Here is a 21,740-nt window from a genome sequence, read left to right on the forward strand (position 1 = left end):
TTGGAGACACAGATCTTTACTGCTAAAGGGCTTTGGTTGCCTTGGGCTGGTACAGAAGCACAAAACATCATGTACAACATCTCTACTACTTCTTTAGATGAGCTTTAGTTCTCCTTTTATACCCTTTCACTGATCACTTGCACTCATGGAATTTGTGCAGTCTGCTTTGCACCTTGTGCTGAATTCAGTGCAAAGTGCAGCCCACACCTTTATTAAATGTCTGCCACAGGCAAGTAGTAAATATTGGGCCCTAATGTAGCTTGTACCCGTTGGTGCTGCCCAGATTTCTGGTCTGAACAAGCGATAGACAGCCAAAAGACACTAGATCCCATACCTGTACTGTATATATTTCCAGGCTGATGCCAGTGATTCTAGCATAACGTTGTGTTTGTGACTTTAGGTGGTGATAAACTGTGCCATTCCCAAAGGACTGAAATATAACCAAGCGACTCAAACCTTCCACCAGTGGAGAGACGCCAGGCAAGTCTATGGCCTCAACTTTGGAAGTAAGGAGGATGCCAATGTCTTTGCAAGTGCCATGATGCATGCCTTAGAGGTGCTGAACTCCCAGGAATCTGGTAAGGAACATGTAACTGGATATCGTTGTGATCTTACTGAATTGCAGGGTTAGGTGTATTGTTTTATTTCAATGTGCCGTTCCAGTTGGTGTGCGGGTATAGGTTGTGAGACTCTGGCAGTCTGGCTTGGAAGCTTCCCAGATGTGTTAGTCCCCTCTCTGTGATTTGGGCTGTTAGTCTAGACCTTTGGCCTTGTTTATTTCCCCTCTGTATAAAGAATGTGCCACTTGCCATTACCAGTAGTGTCTCATGCAGGGCTGCCATTAGCAATCACGGGCCCTGTACAAAAAAATTTTCTAGGCCCCACCCCACAGTTAAAAGACCACACAGAGTGCTAAAAATAACACCCCCCACACACAATTTATAAAAAGTCATTGATGGTGAGGGCCCATTTAAAAACATTGGTGCCAATTGGACCTCGGCTCTTTGGTACTTGGGCTCTTTGGGACTTGGGCTCTTTGGGACTTGGGCTCTTTGGGACCTGGGCTCTTTTGGACCTGGGCAGGTGTGGCATGGCTCCGGCGCTGTCAAGGGAAAAGTGCAGCACATCGAGGCCCCCCTTTAGGCCCGGTACAACAGTACCCCCTGTGCCCCCCTGATGGCGGCCCTTGCCTCATGCCCTGTGTGCCGAAAGAAACTACTGGAAAACTGGTGTCTCCTAGAGGTGTTGGGCTTTGAGGAGTTTAAAACCCCAATTCCGTTCAGTATTTGCATATGTATTTTTATCTGTATATGAAGGAACAGCCATAATGTTTGCTGTTTATTATAAATTCTCTTATGAGAACACTAAAAAGTCCTGTGCCTCCCGGAGCATTAGATCAGGACCCCAATTTTGCCCTGGCTTCTAGACCCTACTTCAAACCTGCTTCTCTGGATCCCAGAGAACTCAGAACTGTGATTTTTTTTTTTCCATGCGATGCTTTTATTGTTCCAGTGAGGAATCCAGAGCTAGGATTGGGAATGTTTCATTTTGGGCTTTGTTGTGGGGTATCTCACAGAGGAGCTGCTAGGTTTCAGCTCATTTCAAAAGCACATTAATGGAGCAGTCCTACTGCTTATTCTCAATTCTAATTGCAATAAAAGTACAAGAGTTGACCAGCACACACACACAGCATGCACGGGCAGATTTATCAAAGGTTGAATTTCGGAATTTTTTTTTTTTATTACTCTAATAAATTCGAATATACTCACAACTCGAATGGGAGGTTATTTAAGAAAAAAATTGAATGTCTAATATTCACACAAAAATTTTAATTGAATTTTAAATCCTGACCCGTGAATGTCAGGAAGGCAATTAACATATTCAAATGGTTCAACAGACCTCTGCCATTGACTTGTACATGAACTCGGCAGGTTTTAGGTGGCGAATATTAGAATTTGAACGGTTTCCATGGTCGAGGCGTGATAAATCTCTCAATTTACATTCGAATAGGGGGATTAAAATTCCAATGTGTGAATTTTTACATTAAAAAAAAAATTGAATTTACTATTCGACCCTTGAGGGCAGAGACACACGCTCAGATTCGGGGAGATGTCGCCCAGCAACAAATCTTCTCTTCTTCGGGCGACTAATCTCTCCGAACTGCCTCCCGCTGGCTAGAATCTAAATTGCCAGCGGGATGGCATTCGGAGCGCTTAGTTTTCCGAAGTCACCCGAAGTTGCCTCATGAGGAAACTTTGGACGACTTCGGAAACAAAGCGCCCCGAGTGCCAACCCGCTGGCGATTTAAATTCTAGCCAGTGGGAGGCAGTTCGGAGAGATTAGTCGCCCGAAGAAGAGAAGATTTGTTGCTGGGCGACATCTCCCCGAATCTGAGCATGTGTCTCTGACCTAATAAATCTGCCCCATAGTGTGGGGATCGCCCGTACGTAGGGAAGATTGGATGTTGTGTGTGTGCTGGTCAATTCTTGTTGTCCTTGAAGTAGGAGTGAGGACGTCCAACTGAATAATCTTAATATGAGCAGTTTAAATTGCACACAGTTACTAAACTAAATTGTATTCATAAATCAAGGTAGGATGCCGGGAGTTACAGTTCAACCACTTGGAAGTCGCCTGTCTCTCGTTCAAGCCTGAAATCTACCGGTGCTTTGACTATTTTATCCCACATTTGTGTAGAAGGTTGAATTTGTGGTAGTTTAGATAGAGAGGGTATGTGAGGACAAGATGAAAAGGAAAAATAAACTGTGTGATTGCTCCCAGCACAGCGATGCAGACAGATCCCTGATTCACAGACATAACAGCGCCCCCTTGTGTCCAGGAAAAGCTAATGCTCACATGTAGCTGCTTCTTTTACTTCTTTTCTCCTTTTTTCATTGTCTTTTTTTTTTTTATATTCAATGATTTTAGCTGTTGCTTGATTTAATCCAGAGCTCAAAGCACCACACAATAATATCAGTAGTCACATATTAGTTTGCATTAATGGAATTCTTAGCCCAGATGCAGTTGAATTTGAGTCAAGCAATATGGCAACGCTTGTGCGGGTGTAAATATGAGCAGAACATTGAGCCCTGAATGTTGCCCATTCCTGTTATATCCCAGGGATAGTGGATAATGCTCACACAAGTAAAGTGATTTATAGGGGATCTTTAAAGGAACTGTAACCCCCCAAAAAATAAGTGTTTTAAAGCAATGACAATATAGGTATGGGACCTGTTATCCGGAAACCCATTATCCAGAAAGTTCCCAATTACAGGAAGGCCATTTCCCACATACTCCATTTTATCCAACTAATTAAAATGTTTAAAATGTATTTACTTTTTCTCTGTAATAATAAAACAGTCGCTTGTACTTGATCCCAACTGAGATATAATTAATCCTTATTGGAAGCAAAACCAGCCTATTGGGTTTATTTAATGTTTACATGATTTTCTAGTAGACTTAAGGTATGAAGGACCAAGTTATGGAAAGATCTGTTATCTGGAAAACCCCAGGTCCATTCTGGATAAGAGGCCTGATACCTGTATAATGTAGTGTTGCCCTGCACTGGTAAAACTGGTGTACTGCTTCAGAAACACTACTATAGTTTATATAGACAAGCAGCTTGTTTATATAAACTATAGTAGTACTTATCTGTTATCTACTGTGTATCCTCTGCTTGAATGGCTGCCCCCATGGCTACACAGCAGCTTGTTTATATAAACTATAGTAGTACTTATCTGTTATCTACTGTGTATCCTGTGCTTGAATGGCTGCCCCCATGGTTACACAGCAGCTTGTTTATATAAACTATAGTAGTACTTATCTGTTATCTACTGTGTATCCTGTGCTTGAATGGCTGCCCCCATGGCTACACAGCAGCGTGTTTATATAAACTATAGTAGTACTTATCTGTTATCTACTGTGTATCCTGTGCTTGAATGGCTGCCCCCATGGCTACACAGCAGCTTGTTTATATAAACTATAGTAGTACTTATCTGTTATCTACTGTGTATCCTGTGCTTGAATGGCTGCCCCCATGGCTACACAGCAGCTTGTTTATATAAACTATAGTAGTACTTATCTGTTATCTACTGTGTATCCTCTGCTTGAATGGCTGCCCCCATGGCTACACAGCAGCTTGTTTATATAAACTATAGTAGTACTTATCTGTTATCTACTGTGTATCCTGTGCTTGAATGGCTGCCCCCATGGCTACACAGCAGCTTGTTTATATAAACTATAGTAGTACTTATCTGTTATCTACTGTGTATCCTCTGCTTGAATGGCTGCCCCCATGGCTACACAGCAGCTTATTTATATAAACTATAGTAGTGTTTCTGAAGCAAACTCGCCAGTTTACCAATGCACAAGAGTACATTATATTTTCATAATTTTAAGACAGATTTTTTGATGTTACTGTTCCTTTAATACTTTCTTGGCTATTTCTCTTCAATATAAAGGGGATGTGACTGCTAAGTTTCTAGTCCCAAACACCCAGCAGATCCCCATGTGCAACAGACCCAAATAATTCTACATTTGTTTGTCCTTTACTGCTCTCTAGTGGGGGTTGTAAATACGACATTTTACAATCACTGCAATTCTTCAGGCCAAGATGTGACCCCTCTTGTTACAGGATACCTGGATAAATAAAAACACATTTTGCCTATAAATCCTGGGTATCACGACTCGATACATTTATGTATGGAAGTAATGCATTGTCTTGCAAAGTTATTTTACTTCTCTATCAAACAGGCAGCCATTTGGAAGTCAGACTGGAAGATGAATAGGAAAAAAAGGATTAAAAAATAAGGATAACGATAATATTGCCATTTTGTGTTTGTTGCCTGGGTCAGTGACCCTAACAACCACATAGCTTTTTCAGCTGCAGACTAAATATAGGTAAAATAAGAAAATGTAAAAAGTATGTAAAATAAATCATGAAGAACAATCAAAAAGTTGCTTAGAATCAGTGGAGCTATAACAATGGCTGCCAGACTTTTTCTGCTCAACCCCACTAAGTTTCGGAAGACCCCTTTAGCTCATGACCTAGTAAACAGACCAGTTGTTTATTCAGCCATATATCCAGGAATATCTACAGCAGCAAATACATATACACCCCAAACTTCATCCTAAATGATCTTCAAGTTGGGGTTTTGGTTTTAGTGTGTTATAGAATCTAAGCAGCTTTTCATTTAGTCTTCATTAGGACTGCTACTTACAGTGGGGATCAGATCAGATCTGTGCAGCCACTGGGACAGAATGCTCTGTTATACAGATACCTAGAATCTCAGCCATAAAGCAGGGCAGGACTGCTGCTTACAATGGGGATCAGATAGGATCTGTGCAGCCACTGGGACAGAATGCTCTGTTATACAGATAGCTAGAATCTCAGCCATAAAGCAGGACAGGACTGCTGCTTACAATGGGGATCAGATAGGATCTGTGCAGCCACTGGGACAGAATGTTCTGTTATAAAGATAGCTAGAATCTCAGCCATAAAGCAGGACAGGTCTGCTGCTTACAATGGGGATCAGATAGGATCTGTGCAGCCACTGGGGCAGAATGTTCTGTTATACAGATAGCTAGAATCTCAGCCATAAAGCAGGACAGGACTGCTGCTTACAATGGGGATCAGGTAGGATCTGTGCAGCCACTGGGGCAGAATGCTCTGTTATACAAATAGCTAGAATCTCAGCCATAAAGCAGGGCAGGACTGCTGCTTACAATAGGGATCAGATAGGATCTGTGCAGCCACTGGGACAGAGTGTTCTGTTATACAGATAGCTAGAATCTCAGCTGCCATAAAGCAGGACAGGACTGCTGCTTACAATGGGGATCAGATAGGATCTGTGCAGCCACTGGGACAGAATGCTCTGTTATACAGATAGCTAGAATCTCAGCTGCCATAAAGCAGGACACAACTGGGGACCAGTGACTGTGATAGTACGCCATGTTATTAAGATATATAATATATATAAACATATTATTACGTTACCTTGTACAACAGCAAAAATCATCCAAAAGTTTGTATTTGTGCCTGATATCACCTGACCCTGATTTAAGTCAGAGCACGTGAGCAGGGTAAATGCTGGTAATAGCTAAAGACTGTATTCTCTTAGTGGAGCATAATGCATTGATGCAGCAGTTGGTTCCGCTGGCCATAATCCCTTATTTTTAGTAATGTTTTATTGATCCGGGTTCCTACAGAGGAAGTAAGCAGAAAGGCAGGACTTTATCAGAGGGATTTTAATTTGCTCTCTGCTTTATGCACCACGACAATATCTTCAGATGTTTGTGCTTAATGGATGCGTCTGGAGGGCACAATTCCTTTGCTGAAGGTTAATGAATCAATATGGCAGGGCTGAAGTAATGGCGGGTAATGAGCGGAGATGCTTTCTGCCTCTGTTTATTCTGGTTGCTGCGTGAGCTAGTGCTGTCAGGCTTATAGATATAGAAGCATCAATAATTGAATATGTTCAGGAAATGCAAACTGGCTTCAGACAGCCTCGCTATAGAGTAAGCGGCACATGAACAGAGAAGCGGCCGTCGCTCGGTAGTCGGACACTTTATTTTTTGGGTAATGGGCATTGTCGCGTCTCGGAAATCCAGGAATTTGTCTCGAAATGGTCCTAATTCTGCACGCGGAGGGCGGCCCACAAGAGGCTTCACACTGCAATGGCGGCGATGGGATGTGGAAGTATCTGTGCTGCCATAAAAGGGACACTGGCCATATATTTGCATGTAAGTTTTACACTTTGCGTCCTGAGTCACTTTGCATGGAGAGTTCTTCTTGGTGATTGGTTTTTAAATGGCTTGCAAGCAGTTAACAAGGTCAAGGAATTCTGCATCGGGCTTAGATTTTGCATATGAAGGGGGGACAGAGATATGAGAACTGCTGCCACCCCAGTGATCCATAAACTAGAGTCCTGCAGAAGGTCCATTACCCGAAAAAAAAAAGCATGCACCCTGCGGAATGAGGGGAGTATTTTCAGGTGCGGGTATAGCCGAGGGTCGGGTTTTGGGTCTCATCCAAATTGCTTATTTTATGTAATATCTATATTTTACTCCTTTTAAAGTTTTACAAAACTTGTTTCTGTCCCCGCCGGCTTTTGATGACGTCACTTCCGGTTTGATGGTGGTCGGTGGGTTGCGGGTCGGGTTGCAGATAAGGCAGTTGCGGGTCCGGGTCGCGTAGCGGATCAAAGTGGGTAAATATGAGGGTTTGTGGTTCGGGTTGAGGGTTCGGATCGGGTCTGGGTCTTAGAAATTGGTTCCATGCAGGACTCTACCATAACTATTGGATAGTGACAGTGTACCGTTTACCTGATGCAATACATTTCATATTTTATATATTTTCATACATTTCATATTTTATAGCATTTAAGCCAGTGTACCTTATAAGGTCACATGTGCCCCAGTCACTATACAGGAATTTCGGAACAACCTCTATCCTGGGACGTTGAGGATGACTTTAGATCTTTAAAAGCGATTGGCCTGTAGGTATTGATGTGGCCATGCATATACATTCCCAATTAGCACTGGTCAATTTGGGCTGAACATGCAGATTTTAATTCTGCTGTTGTCGACCCACCCAAACTGCTAATCTTATATCCCAGTGCCCCCACCCGGGGAATGGGGATTAGGGTTGCCATCTGGCCGATACTTAACAGGCCTGGCCGGTAAAAATGATGCTTGATGCCAATGTTATTAATAGGAAAAAACGGCAAGAATATAGGAAGGCCGTTATTTTGTTCCAGAAAATGTGGGCAACCCTGATTGGGATAAAGGAGCAGGGTGCAAAGGAGGAGCTGTGGCAGCAAAGTCCCCATCCAGGCAACAGGTAGGGGTGCTGGGATATAAGATCACTAGTTTGGGTCGGTCGACGACAGCAGAATTGTATCCACACGTTCCCAGATCATATCTGTTGAACAATCAAATGTGGGAACTTGTGGCCATGGACCTGCATAGTGAGTGTGTGAAAAGCTTTACAATTGTCTTTTATGAACCTGTTCTAATGCAGTGTGAATAGTCTCCTGTATGGAAATCTAGAAACATTTTACTGCACAGAATGGAAATAGGCAGAATTCTGCTCTAATTGCACATTCCCCACATATACTGAACTATGTTATGTCCTGGTGTCCTTCCCATGCTATTCTTTTTCAATGTATTCCTCACACTAGGCTACAGAGCTGGCACTTGAATATTTGTCAGCTTGACACAGTCGCACAATGTTGTCATTGCAATGATTCTCCCCTTCAGTTCCCAGTTGGACTTTTGTTCCAGCAGCGAGTGAGCCCCTGGTTCTGATGCCACATTTTAGTGAGGCTGGAGCTTTTCTAACAAAGGGAAACCAATCCGTGTGTGCTCTGGTTTTTAAATTATCATTACTAATTATTTTCTGTGTTTGATTGCTGAATGGGATACCATCATTATCTGCACTTTGGCACAATTGTTTTGGTGAAAATCTCAAACTTCTCATGAATTTGTCAATATATTATTATCATTCTTTATATGACGCAAACATGTTATGCAGAACTTTCCAGAGATTATACCTAATACTCCGTCATGATAAGGGGGTACATGTGCCTTTATATGGTCACAGAACACCTCTGTGGCTTCTAATATCCTTATTTACTGTAGGGGATACATTATCCCTTATAATACATGAGTGATACTCAGAGTTCCCTGTATAACTCAGCCTGCAGCCTTGTGTCTTTATATGGTCACAGAACAACCCCTCAGTGACTTCTAATATCCTTATCATTTACAGTAGGGGGTACATTATCCCTTATAATACATGAGTGATACTCAGAGTTCCCTGTATAACTCGGCCTGCAGCCTTGTGCCTTTATATGGTCACTGAACAACCCCTCAGTGACTTCTAATATCCTTATCATTTACAGTAGGGGGTACATTATCCCTTATAATACATGAGTGATACTCATAGTTCCCTGTATAACTCAGCCTGCAGTCTTGTGCCTTTATATGGTCACAGAACAACCCCTCAGTGACTTCTAATATCCTTATCATTTACAGTAGGGGGTACATTATCCCTTATAATACATGAGTGATACTCAGAGTTCCCTGTATAACTCAGCCTGCACCTTGTGTCTTTATATGGTCACAGAACTGTGGGGATTGTGTATGATATGACGATCCCTTCCGCTTACTTGTAGGATTTTAAAAACCTAAAATGAAAACTGCTGGAATGCATTAAAGCTATTGAGTAGTGCTTGGTGCTGTGTAAATACAAATTGTGTGGTGCATTAGCTCTAAGGCAACATTGACGTGTTGATGGCAGAGGCAGCGTGTGAGCGGTAATGCACACTGGTCGTTAGCCGAGACACTTCCATAATTAGCTGTGAATTTCCAGAAAGAGTCACTTGCTGGGAAATCCCCAGGCGGATGTGTAACATGGCAGAGGGGCACCCAAATTATTGTCAGCTTAACTTGCATCAATCATTGGATCTAAGGCGTAGGCTAATGGACATGAAGTGATTTGGATACTTCACGTAAATGACATTACCGGGAGACAGTTTGTCATCACTATATGTAGTTGGATGCTACTCCATGCTTATCTTTCATTCTTGTATTTTAAGATCAGCAGCACCTTCTTGTTTTTTTCTTAGCACACAGAAGGGGGCGCACCCCACTGCCAAAGAACGCTAAAATTCAGGGAGATGTAGTCGCCTGGCGACAAATCGCCTCTTCTTCAGGCGACTAATCTCCCCGAAAAGCCTTCACAGTGGCTAGAATCTAAATCACCGGCAGGATGGCACTCAGAGCGCTTTGTTTTTTGAAATCACAAAGTCTCCTCGTGAGGCAACTTCGGAAAACGAAGCAATCCGAGTGCCATCCCGCTGGCAAAAAAGAGACGATTTGTCGCCGGGCATTTTCCCCGAATCTTAGTGAGTGTGTCACTGCCCTAAGAGGTTTTTTTTGGCAGAAATCCCAGAACACTGCAGCTGCACTTATATACATTTGTAACATTTTAATATAAGATACAATTGTAACTATTAACATAGGCAAAGATACAATTGTAACTAATAACATAAGCAAGTCTCTTGGGAGAACTGTGATTTGTTGCGGGCAATTCAGCCCAAAAAACTCCCAGAAATGTATTCAAAGTTTAATAACCTGCCATATTGTATAAAATGGACTATGTGCGGCTGATGTTTTTGTCCCACTTTATATTTTTTGATTGTTGAGAGGTCTGATGTAGTGACTGTGTATCCAGCAGGGTGTCTGGTGGCTAATGACACATCTAATGAATTATTTAGCAGTTTAGTCAGGCAGTGTCCGTTGACTTCAGCAAGTGATCATTTTTTGTACAATCCCACAGTGCCAAAATGATCGTTTCAGTTAAAACCATGGGACATTGTACTTTTTAGAGCTTTCAGGGATCAGGAACCTTGGCTCTCCAGCTGTTAAGGAACTACAAGTCCCACAATGCATTTGCCTTTAGACTCCTTCAAAAGGCTCATTCATTGCATTGTGGGACTTGTAGTTCCTTAACAGCTGGAGAGCCAAGGTTCCTGATCCCTGGATGGGCCACTAGAGGGCAGCAGGGATACAAGTCTGAGTTGTAGGTCTGTAACAGCTTTGTGTGCAATTCCCGCAATCACTGTGTCTCGTTCATTTTATGGATTATAATTCCCATTGCATTGTGAGTCGGGGGCCTAGGGATATCGTATGAATAACACATACATATTCTGCAGCGCTGTACAACAGGCAATGCTATATATATCGGAATTACAGCAAGTGAGTGGGATTCAGAGTGTAAAGAGGGCTCAGCAAAACTTACAGTCTATAAAGGAGATCCGTTATCCAGAATGCTCGGGACCTGGGGTTACAGATCTTTCCATAATTTGGCTCTTCATACCTTAAAGGAGAAGGAAAGGCTGTATTTATTGGGGGTGCCAAAAGTTAGGCACTGGTGACCCGCCCTCCACCCACCCTTTCACCACCCAAGCCCGACTTCCAGTTTCCTTTTATAGACCCGCCCTATCGATGGCGTCACAAAAGGGGTGGGGGAGAGGCGTGTCTATAAAAGTTCAACCCGGAAGTCGAAGCCAGCATTTGGAAGGTCGCCGGTGGGGAGAGTAGTCAGAAGAGCTCAAGCCACACCCACTCGCGACCTGGAAAGGTGGTGCGAGGCTGGCCTGAACCCCTCCCGACCCGCAGGTTCCGCGGGTATCGGGCCGACCCGCACTTCACTATTAGGCACCCCCAAGTGATTGTATTCACTTACCTCACACCCTGGGCCGGTGCTACTATCGGCAGAAAACTGCACCGAAGAAGTCGTCTATTTCATTCTACTGCACATGTTTCTGCCCCGGGAAATTTTAAAGAAAGAAGAAGGAAAATGATCTCTCCGTGGTGCTCGCTGGAAGAATCCCGGGGCAGTGCAGTTTTCTGCTGATAGGAGCACCGGCCCGGGGTTTCAGGTAAGTCAATACAATCACTTGGGGGTGCCTAACTTTTGGAACTCCCAAGTAAATAGGCCTTTCCTATTCGAAAATCAATTTGATCCAATAGGTTGGTTTTGCTTCCAATAAGGATTAATTATATCTTAGTTGGGATCAAGTACAAGCGACTGTTTTATTATTACAGAGAATAAGGACAGCCTTTCTGTAATCCTGAACTTTCTGAATAAAGGGTTCCCGGATAACGGAACCCATACCTGTAGTTTACATGTCAGTATTTATATAGCTGATATCATTATTGCTATTATTATTATTATTATTATTGCGGTTGGCACCCCTGATGCATTCTCCCTGGGCCAATGCCTTGTTAACCCTACAATGACTATCTATCTATATATATATCTATCTATATATCTATATCTATCTATATCTATCTATATCTATCTATATCTATCTATATCTATCTATATCTATCTATATATATATATCTATATATATCTATATATATCTCTATATATATATATATATATATATATATATATATATATATATATATATATATATATATATATATATATATATATATATATATATATATATATATATATATATATATCTGTAAGGATTATACTTTGCTAGTTCAAGACTCGTGTATTTTCCCTTTATTATCAGTGTTGTTTTTAGGTGAGTTTCCTCCTGGTTACCCGCTGGCTTGTGCTCCGTTTCATTGTGTTCATCATAGACTTGTCCTGGTTGTGACTGTGTCTGCTTTTAGCTTTGCTTTTGTACATGAGTTGTGTCTCAGGGAAGCCTCCTGTTAATCTGGGCACTGGTCCCTACAGCAATATGGATTGTACCAATGCTGTCTGGTGACCCTTTTGTTTATTTCTGGCCAGGTAAAATGGCTCCAGCTTTCGATTGGTGGTTGGGGGGGCAAGAGGTACAAACATAAATGGGGTGCAGTGGCTGCCATGAGGTTAGTGGGAAGATTATCTGTAGCTTTACATTAGGTAGACCATTTTTTTTTTTCAGATGTTTGTATTTCACAGACCACCTTCCCCCACGGGCGAGACACCAATGGTACAGTCTAAACTCAGTGGTCCAGATCGTGAGCACATGTTTGTTTATAATGGCAGGTTACCCTTTACTAGTCTGATATATATATAACATATATAGAACATGTTTGTAGTAATACTTGGTCCATTTCCTTTACAGGTCCTACACTGTCTCGGCAGAACTCCCATATACCTACTCAAGTACAGAATGGCCCCTCCCAGGAGGAACTGGAGATTCAGAGAAGGTGATTCTTTGCTTTTTTCTTATTTGGTACATTCTGCATCTGATATATTGTATGTAAGCAGGCTAGCATTCCCCAAGTTGGGGGCGTGGGCCCCTTTATATGAATATATGTCAACTGATCACCTTTTAGGTCTATCTTTGCTGCCTTACCCACACCATCTTGTCTTAAAGAAGAAGGAAAGCTACCAAGGCAGTTTATTGCCAATAGATTAGCTGAAATAGTGCAAGCTAGAATGTTATATTTATTCTTTAGAATGTTTTTCCATCTGTTATCTACTGTGTATCCTGTGCTTAAATGGCTGCCCCCATGGCTACACAGCAGCTTGTTTATATAAACTATAGTAGTACTTATCTGTTATCTACTGTGTATCCTGTGCTTGAATGGCTGCCCCCATGGCTACACAGTAGCTTGTTTATATAAACTATAGTAGTACTTATCTGTTATCTACTGTGTATCCTGTGCTTGAATGGCTGCCCCCATGGCTACACAGCAGCTTGTTTATATAAACTATAGTAGTACTTATCTGTTATCTACTGTGTATCCTGTGCTTAAATGGCTGCCCCATGGCTACACAGCAGCTTGTTTATATAAACTATAGTAGTACTTATCTGTTATCTACTGTGTATCCTGTGCTTGAATGGCTGCCCCCATGGCTACACAGCAGCTTGATAATATAAACTATAGTAGTACTTCTCTGTTATCTACTGTGTATCCTGTGCTTGAATGGCTGCCCCCATGGCTACACAGCAGCTTGTTTATATAAACTATAGTAGTACTTATTTGTTATCTACTGTGTATCCTGTGCTTAAATGGCTGCCCCATGGCTACACAGCAGCTTGTTTATATAAAGAACGCGGCATTCCAAGAAAAACCCCTGCTACCTACTGTCAAATTTGGTGGAGGTCCCATCATGCAGTGGGGCTGTGAGTCTAGTTCAGGGACGGGGGCCCTTGTTAAAGTCGGGTCGGATGAATTCAACTCAATATCAACAAATTCTTCAGGATAATGTTCAAGCATCAGTCATAAAGTTGAAGTTACGCTGCAGGGGTTGGATATTCCAACAAGACAACGACTCTAAACACACTTGGAAATCTACAAAGACATTTTTATGCAGAGGGAGAAGTACAATATTAACAGTCCCCCGAACTTGAATATCATAGAAAATCTATGGGATGATTTGAAGCAGACTGTCCATGCTCGGCAGCATCAAATTTAACTGAACTGGAGAGATTTTGTATAGACGAATGGTCAAAAATACCCACATCCAGAATCCAGACACTCATCAAAGACTATAGGAGGCGTCTAGAGACTGTTACATTTGCAAAAGGCTCAACTAAGTATTGATGTAATATCTCTGTTGGGGTGCCCAAATTAATGAAATTTTTCTGTTAATCCAATAAACTTTATGTCACTGCAGAAATACTACTGTTTCCATAAGGCATGTTAAATATTAAAAGGAAGTTGCTACTTTGAAAGCTCAGCCAATGATAAAAAAAACTCCAAAGAATTAAGAGGGGTTCCCAAACTTTTTCATATGACTGTATATTCACTGCCCAAAACCTAGAGAGGTGGAATAAAAGGCTTTGTTATAGTTTCACAATGAAAAGGTGAAAATGTGATACTAGTTGGGATTAATCATTATTATTTAGTGAGAATAAGGGGTTCTGAACTAGTGACCGGCACAGGGCACTCATGCGTCTCAAGGCCTTCATAATAGCAAAGATAACTGCCGTTAAAATATTAATGGTGGTAGAGGCAAGTGTTTAGCAGGTAGCCATGGTTTCCTTTATCCCCCGTGTCACTTCTCTCTGTTTCTGTTTCAGACAACTGCAAGAGCAGCAGCGACAGAAGGAGTTGGAACGTGAGAGGCAGGAAAGAGAACGGCTGGAACGTGAGCGATTGGAGTGCGAGCGGATGGAACGAGAGAGACTCGAAAGGGAAAGACTGGAAAGGGAGAGATCCGAAAGGGAGAGACTTGAAAGGGAGAGACTAGAACAAGAACGTTTAGAGCAAGAGCAACTGGAGCTGGAACTACAGGAAAGAGAGCGTCAAGAACAGCTGGAGCAAGAGCTCCAAGAGCAAGAGAGACTTGAACAAGAGAGGCAAGAAAGAGAGGCCCAGGAACAGCTGGAAAAGGAGCAGCTGGAATGGGAAAGAGAGCGGAGAGTGTCCAATGCTGGTAAGAATAACCATTTCCTGTTGGACCCCCTCATTGCTAAGTTAATGATGAGCCCTTTGGCTTATGGGTCATTGGAGAGCTTGTAGTGCTAAGCGGGTAACTGTTCACTTTGGTGTCTCTCAGTGGTTTCCTATCCAAGTCTTTTCTAGAAGGTGAGGGGCTTCTTATTCATATAGTCGCACTGTGGTACAATGAAAACCCTTACTGAATACCCCACATGACATTTAGCACACATGGCACTTTTGTTCATAATGAATCAGAACTCTTCTATGAGCCAATGATCACTCCCCATTCATCTGACTCCTGCAATAACTCTCAAAAATGAACCGGCACTCATTGCCTTCACTTTTCACTTTAAATCTCTCCCTTATGAACACGAGCTGTCACCAGATATCTGACACACGACATGGATAACGTAGGGACTCCAGTACCAGGTGGGGCTAATCATGTCCCTATTTGCCTTAGTTGATTTTTTTTCTGCTGCAAACAGATCAGTCATGGGCATTATATTTGCTCTTAACTGTTTATAAGATGAGGAAAAATGACTGACACCACTCAACTGCCACTTTTTCATTTTTTAGGGAAAGAAAGTTTACAGACATTTTTATGAATTTGTCTTTTAAACAACATAAAAATGGTGCAAAAACAACATTTTAAAAATGGAGTAAAGCTCAGTATAACACTTCCCCATGTGTCAGTACAGTTTGAAGATAAACTACTCTGCTTTGGTTCAGCCAATCTTCTTTTCACAACTCTTGTAGGTGCCCCATTGGGGAATTAGCGTAATTAATAGGGATCGGCCTTTTATAGTCAGGGCACATGTTTCTGTCTAACCCTATGGGCAGAGACACACGCAAAGATTGGGGAAGATTTAGTCACCCGTCGACAAATCTCTTCTTCTTCAGGTAACTAATCTCCCCAAACTGCCTTCCCGCCTGCTAGAATCTAAATTGTCGGCGTGATGGCACTCGGAGCACTTCGTTTTCCAAAGTCGCCCGATATTGCCTCACGAGGAAACTTTAGGCGACTTTGGAAAACAAAGCACTCCGGGTGCCATCCCGCCATAAGCCTATAAGTGCTCCAATAGGCACGAAACGCATCAGGTATTCACCTGTATGTCCTAATATATGGTTTGAACTTTTATTATATCTTTGGTTATTATTTTTTGAAGAAAGACCCACAACTTTTTTGGTTTTGTTATATGTTCATACACCCATGGACTGGGTGAACTGTGAGTATATTTCTTTTTTTTTTTTTTACTTAAAAATAAAAATAATATTGGACATTTACTTGGTGGCGCTGTTATGGGTAATTTACTTCTCAGGCAATTTTTTTTAGTTTTGGCAGCACTTAGACACTTGACCTAAGTTAATAAAACATATTTCTCATACAAATCCCTATATTATGTAAAATAGCATTTTTTGTATTTGGACCCTTGTACCTTGTTACAGAAGTGAAATTGCCCAAACATGTAGGCAGATTTAAAAAGCCCAGGTTATAACAGATAAGTACTACTGCCAAAACTAAAAAAAATTGCCTTCAGGTTATCCTGAAAAAAATGAAGTATAATTTTCCTAGGTAAAATAACCCGCTGACTGACAGGTTGAGTTCAAGAAAAATTCAGAATAGAATGTCGTTAAAATGTCGTGCAAAAGACAAAATCCGAAAATTTCACAAAAAAATCCGACATTCTTATCTCCACTTTTATTTTGTCTAAATATCGCCACTTTTGTGAATTCCCCCCCCCCTTGGACTTTTCCTGAACATTTTACTCTAATATGGTGATTTCACATGCCTCAAGCCCAAACTCATGCAAATTAGTTTGCAGCATAAAAAAACAGACTACAGTTGAAACCAATGTATTAAACATAAACATACACGGACTCCTTTAAAGAAGGATTTAGATATAGAAGTGCTGGACAAAGCCTGGGATCAACTTACATCTTAGTTTTTACTATATTTAAAAGGAACAATATATTCAGCAAATGACAGAGTATGCACAGGGAGAATGAGCAGAGTAACTATGAGTGTACATAGAAATCCAGGCCTCCACTCACTAACCAATAAGTCATTCTCTCTACATAAGTATTGCTGGGATTGGACAGCATGAATTGGAATGGGAGCTGGGATATCTAATGGTAGGATTACATTCCCTGGCAGTGGACTGTGGGAAGGTTCAGCAGTGTTAAGGTGTCCATACACGGGCCGATAAAAGCTGCCGACAGACCGAGTCGGCAGCTTATTGGCCCGTGTATGGGGGCCCCCGACGGGCTTCCCCGATCGAGATCTGGCCGAAAGTCGGCCAGATCTCGATCGGATGGGGTTAAAAATCCCGTCGGATCGCGGCCGCATCTGTTCGTTGATGCGGTCCCGCGATCCGACCGCCCGTTTGGCGAACGCTAGGATCCGATCGTTGGGCCCTAGGGCCCACGATCGGATCAGCCCGATATTGCCCACCTCAAGGTGGGCATATCGGAGGGAGATCCGCTCGTTTGGCGACATCGCCAAACGAGCGGATCTATCCGTGTATGGCCACCTTTAGACTGTTGGTTGTATGAAAAGCAAGTAAGTTGGCCTCCCAATGTGAATCTAGACCATTTGAAACCTATTTTGCTCATGATATCGGCATTCCGCCTGAGCCCGGAGTTGTTGTAGAGTTTTACTTAGAAATTCCCCATTAGGCAGAATTTCTACACATATGACTCAATGAATTCATTGCAATATTTCTTTAATCTAATCTATTACTAACAGTTTTCATTTATTTATACTATTTGTTTGAGTGCTGGTTTGGTTGCTTCATTAGCTCCCTTTTTTCTCTTTTTTTCCTGTTTCTTTTGTCCTGTCTGTTGCTATCCAACACCTCTCCAGACTCCTCTTTCGACAACTCGCTGTATAACACTCAACATGTTGATTTCTCCACTTGCCTGCCTCATGCACCCTCTCCCATAACTTATGCTAAAGCCATTTCAGTTCCAGTCTCCTCTATTTGTACTGAGTCCATTGCTGACTATGTATTAGTAACCTCTACATCCATTAACTCTACTCCACCAACACCTCCACTACGACACTCAGCGTCACGTTTTGCAACATCTTTGGGCTCTGCCTTTCATCCTGTTCAACCCCATTATGCCACGGTTCCCCGACCTGTTAATAAAATAGCCCGACCTCCTTCTCCGGTGAATGCTGCTCCTCCTCCACCACCTCCACCTCCTGTGAAGCCTTTATCCTGGTCTGCTTCTAATTTTGCTCCCCTTCCTCCTTCTCCTCCTGTGATGATTAGCAGTCCTCCTGGAAAAGCAACTGGTCCTAGACCTGTCCATCTAGTCTCTGCTCACAACCAACTGGCTCAAATGGTTCATATGTCCTGTGCACCGAGTGGGCACACAGACAGCTCTATTTACCAAGTGTCTTCTACACCAGCAGCAAATCCTTTTCCACCTCCCCCACCCCCATTGCCATCATTCCTACCATTTTCATTGTCCTCATCTCCTTCCCCAAGCACCTCTGTTGTCTCAGCACCTTCATCCCAGCCTAGTGTTCTCCCTTCTCCCTCTGCAGCTTCCCCTGCCTCTGTTGAGAATTCTTTATGTTCTGTGCTGGGAGACTTCTCTGCTTCTCAGCCAGACTTGACTACACCTTCTCAGCTGATTGACCCTGCGGCCCATCCGGGTAAGGCTTATGGTCACTGCAACTAACTCACTAACATTGATGTTCATTTACAATATGTATTGTTTAACACTGAGCAACAGAGTCTGAAATAAGAAGAGTCATTTGTTGGGTTTTATCCTACAATACTACCCGGGGAATTTCTATTATGGTTCATTTTGCGCACAGTTTCTAAAAAATGTTCCAAAGCTACTTGTTTTCGAGTTTTCTCCTATCTAGTGTTTTCTTAAAACGCTTCAGCATTAGGTGGTCTACTTTCAAAAGTATTTTCTCTCTGCTTACTGAGAGGTTCAGCTGAGAAGACCTCATTTCACAACTGCCATTCCATATTGAAAAGCTATTGTTACTAAGTTTGCCCTCAAGAAAATGACAGTTAGTGGGATAACCAGGCAGAAGGTTAACTAAAGGTGACCTCACACTGGCGAGAAGGCTGATGAATTTGATGGTTTTGTTCCAGTTGATTGTATATATCGACCAGTGATGCTGAGATGTTTCCACATTTTTCCGTGCAAACAAATTATTTGTGTATGTCCATTCAAGCTCAGTAGTTCAAATAACTCGGCTTTGAGTTATCCTACGCCTTTAGTTCTGGACCCATCACCCTTTTTAGAGTATCGCAGCCTCACTGAAGTCTCCATATTTTGCACATCGTTTTTGAGTTTTTCCACTGTAAGATGTCTGTCTCACTTCTAAAATATATTCGGAAGCTGTCCTTGTCTAATTTTCTCATGCAGAAGAAATATGTCGGATGTCTGACTCCACAATCCGTTAGTACAGCAATAAAACTTTCTTATGATTTTTATCGCCTCTATGGTTTGACATGAGCAGATTATTTGCCGGTTAGGGTTAGGGATGCACCGAATCCAAGATTTGGTTCGGGATTGGCCTTTTTCAGCAGAATTCGGCTGAACCAAATTCAAATTTGCATATGCAAATTAGGACTGGGAAGTAAATCAGATTACTTTTTTTTTCAAGTTTTTATTTTTGATTTTCAAGGGGAAGGGGAGTACATACAACAACTCAGTTCACATATATTGGTAAGCCTTAACCCTTGGTGTTTCCTTTGCATATTCAATAAAGAATACATAGTCATCAGTACTTGGTAAACCAAATTACCCTCCTACATATCACCTTGCATATAGTCAATGTATCGTGACTTTAGTGTTTGGTTGGTCTGTTTAGGTAGGATAAACCTTAGGATTCTGGGAGCACAAGTGGATTGAGGTCTAGCCCTGGGTCCCAGAGCAGCCTCTAGCTCGGTAGGTAATCTTAATGGATGGGAGAGCTTTGTTAATTAGGTTGACCCATTGGGCTACTGTGGGGGGATTATTGCTCATCCAAACCCATAATTACCAGTTTCTTGGCATATTTACATCGTACAGGCTCCTAATTTGCATATGCAAATTAGGATTCGGTTCAGTATTCGGCAAATATTTCACGAAGGATTCGGGGAGTCGGCCGAATCCCAAATAGTGGATTCAGTGCATCCCTAGTTAGGGTGCAAGAGTGCTTAGGCCAGGCTGGGCAATGTCCTGAACTACATCTGTTGCAGAATTAACATTCACTGCTCCTGCCAAGCAATTCTTATTTTTGCATCAGATGCGGATCCAAAGATGTGCCTGGTTTAGATTACTGCCTCCGCTAACTAAAATATTTTAGCTTTATGTTTGGAATCGAATATCTTGCATAACCTATACAAATAAAGTCTTTTTTTGATTTTTCAATTGCTATTGGAAGCAGTCTGTGTGTTTTTATCCTCTTCCTAGCTCTGATTTTTTTTTTTTTTTTTTTTAAACAATGTTTCAAAACTCCATTCCCTTCCAGCAATAAATTGGTCTTTTAATTCTGTTACATTGTTTCAGTCAGAGCTACTTTTCTATTTTTATAACTTTTAAACCAGTGAAAATGTAAAATGAATGTGTATTGGGAATTTGTTTAAAATTGTTTTCTTTTTTTAAGCAACATTTTAGATTGGTATTCCCTTTAATGGTTTACCAATGTCCATGTCAGTTAATAGATCTGACATCCAAACAGTTTGGATGTAAATGTCAGATTGATGAGTGCTATTCTATGAACTTTTGTAATTCATATTTATTTTTTAAATTCCAAGATCTTACTGAAATATGAATGAATATTGTTCCAACAGCGCCACCTGCTGGTTAAGTTTCCCACCATTCTGACCACCAAGTAGTCAAGGAAATTGTCAGGAGAAAGAAAGAGGGATGGATGTTCTTTTGGTTAGAAAAACATTAGAAAACTCATAACTTTTCTTTCACATCTTACCTAACTAGAAAAACATCAGGCTAGCTCTCTTTCTTTCTCCTGACAATTTCCTCTGCAGGTATCAGACCTGTTATCCAAAATGCTTGGGACCAGGTGTTTTCTGGTTAACGGATCTTTACGTATGTCTACTAGAAAATCAGGTGAACATTAAAGGGATACTGTCATGGGGAAAAAAAAATGTTTTTTTCAAAATGAATCAGTTAATAGTGCTGCTCCAGCAGAATTCTGCACTGAAATCCATTTCTCAAAAGAGCAAACAGATTTTTTTATATTCAATTTTGAAATCTGACATGGGGCTAGACATATTGTCAGTTTCCCAGCTGCCCCAAGTCATGTGACTTGTGCTCTGATAAACTTCAATCACTCTTTACTGCTGTACTGCAAGTTGGAATGATATCTTCCCCCTCCCTTTTCCCCCCAGCAGCCAAACAGAACAGTGGGAAGGTAACCAGATAACAGCTCCCTAACACAAGATAACAGCTGCCTGGTAGATCTAAGAACAACACTCAATAGTAAAAACCCAAGTCCCACTGAGACACATTCAGTTACATTGAGAAGGAAAAACAGCAGCCTGCCAGAAAGCATTTCTCTCCTAAAGTGCAGGCACAAGTCACATGACCAGGGGCAGCTGGGAAATTGACAAAATGTCTAGCCCCATGTCAGATTTCAAAATTGAATATAAAAAAAATCTGTTTGCTCTTTTGAGAAATGGATTTCAGTGCAGAATTCTGCTGGAGTAGCACTATTAACTGATGTGTTTTGAAAAAAACATGTTTTCCGATGACAGGATCCCTTTAAATAAACCCAATAGGCTGGTTTTGCTTCCAATAAGGATTAATTATACCTTAGTTTGGATCAAATACAAGCTACTGTTTTATTATTACAGTGG

General features: G+C 41.7%; 1 protein-coding gene across 4 annotated transcripts in view; it reads left to right on the top strand.

The window, feature by feature from the left end:
- Positions 1-21,740, top strand: part of enah.S (ENAH, actin regulator S homeolog) — a 74,109-nt gene that overhangs the window by 40,091 nt on the left and 12,278 nt on the right. For 2 of the 4 annotated variants that reach the window (XM_018264436.2, XM_018264437.2), the window contains exons 3-6: positions 401-578; positions 12,639-12,723; positions 14,547-14,902; positions 18,461-18,571. In XM_018264436.2, the coding sequence (XP_018119925.1) occupies positions 401-578; positions 12,639-12,723; positions 14,547-14,902; positions 18,461-18,571 (730 nt within the window). 4 annotated transcript variants of the gene reach the window in all.

Source organism: Xenopus laevis, chromosome 5S, assembly GCF_017654675.1.
Source record: "Xenopus laevis strain J_2021 chromosome 5S, Xenopus_laevis_v10.1, whole genome shotgun sequence".
Lineage (NCBI taxonomy): Eukaryota > Metazoa > Chordata > Amphibia > Anura > Pipidae > Xenopus > Xenopus laevis.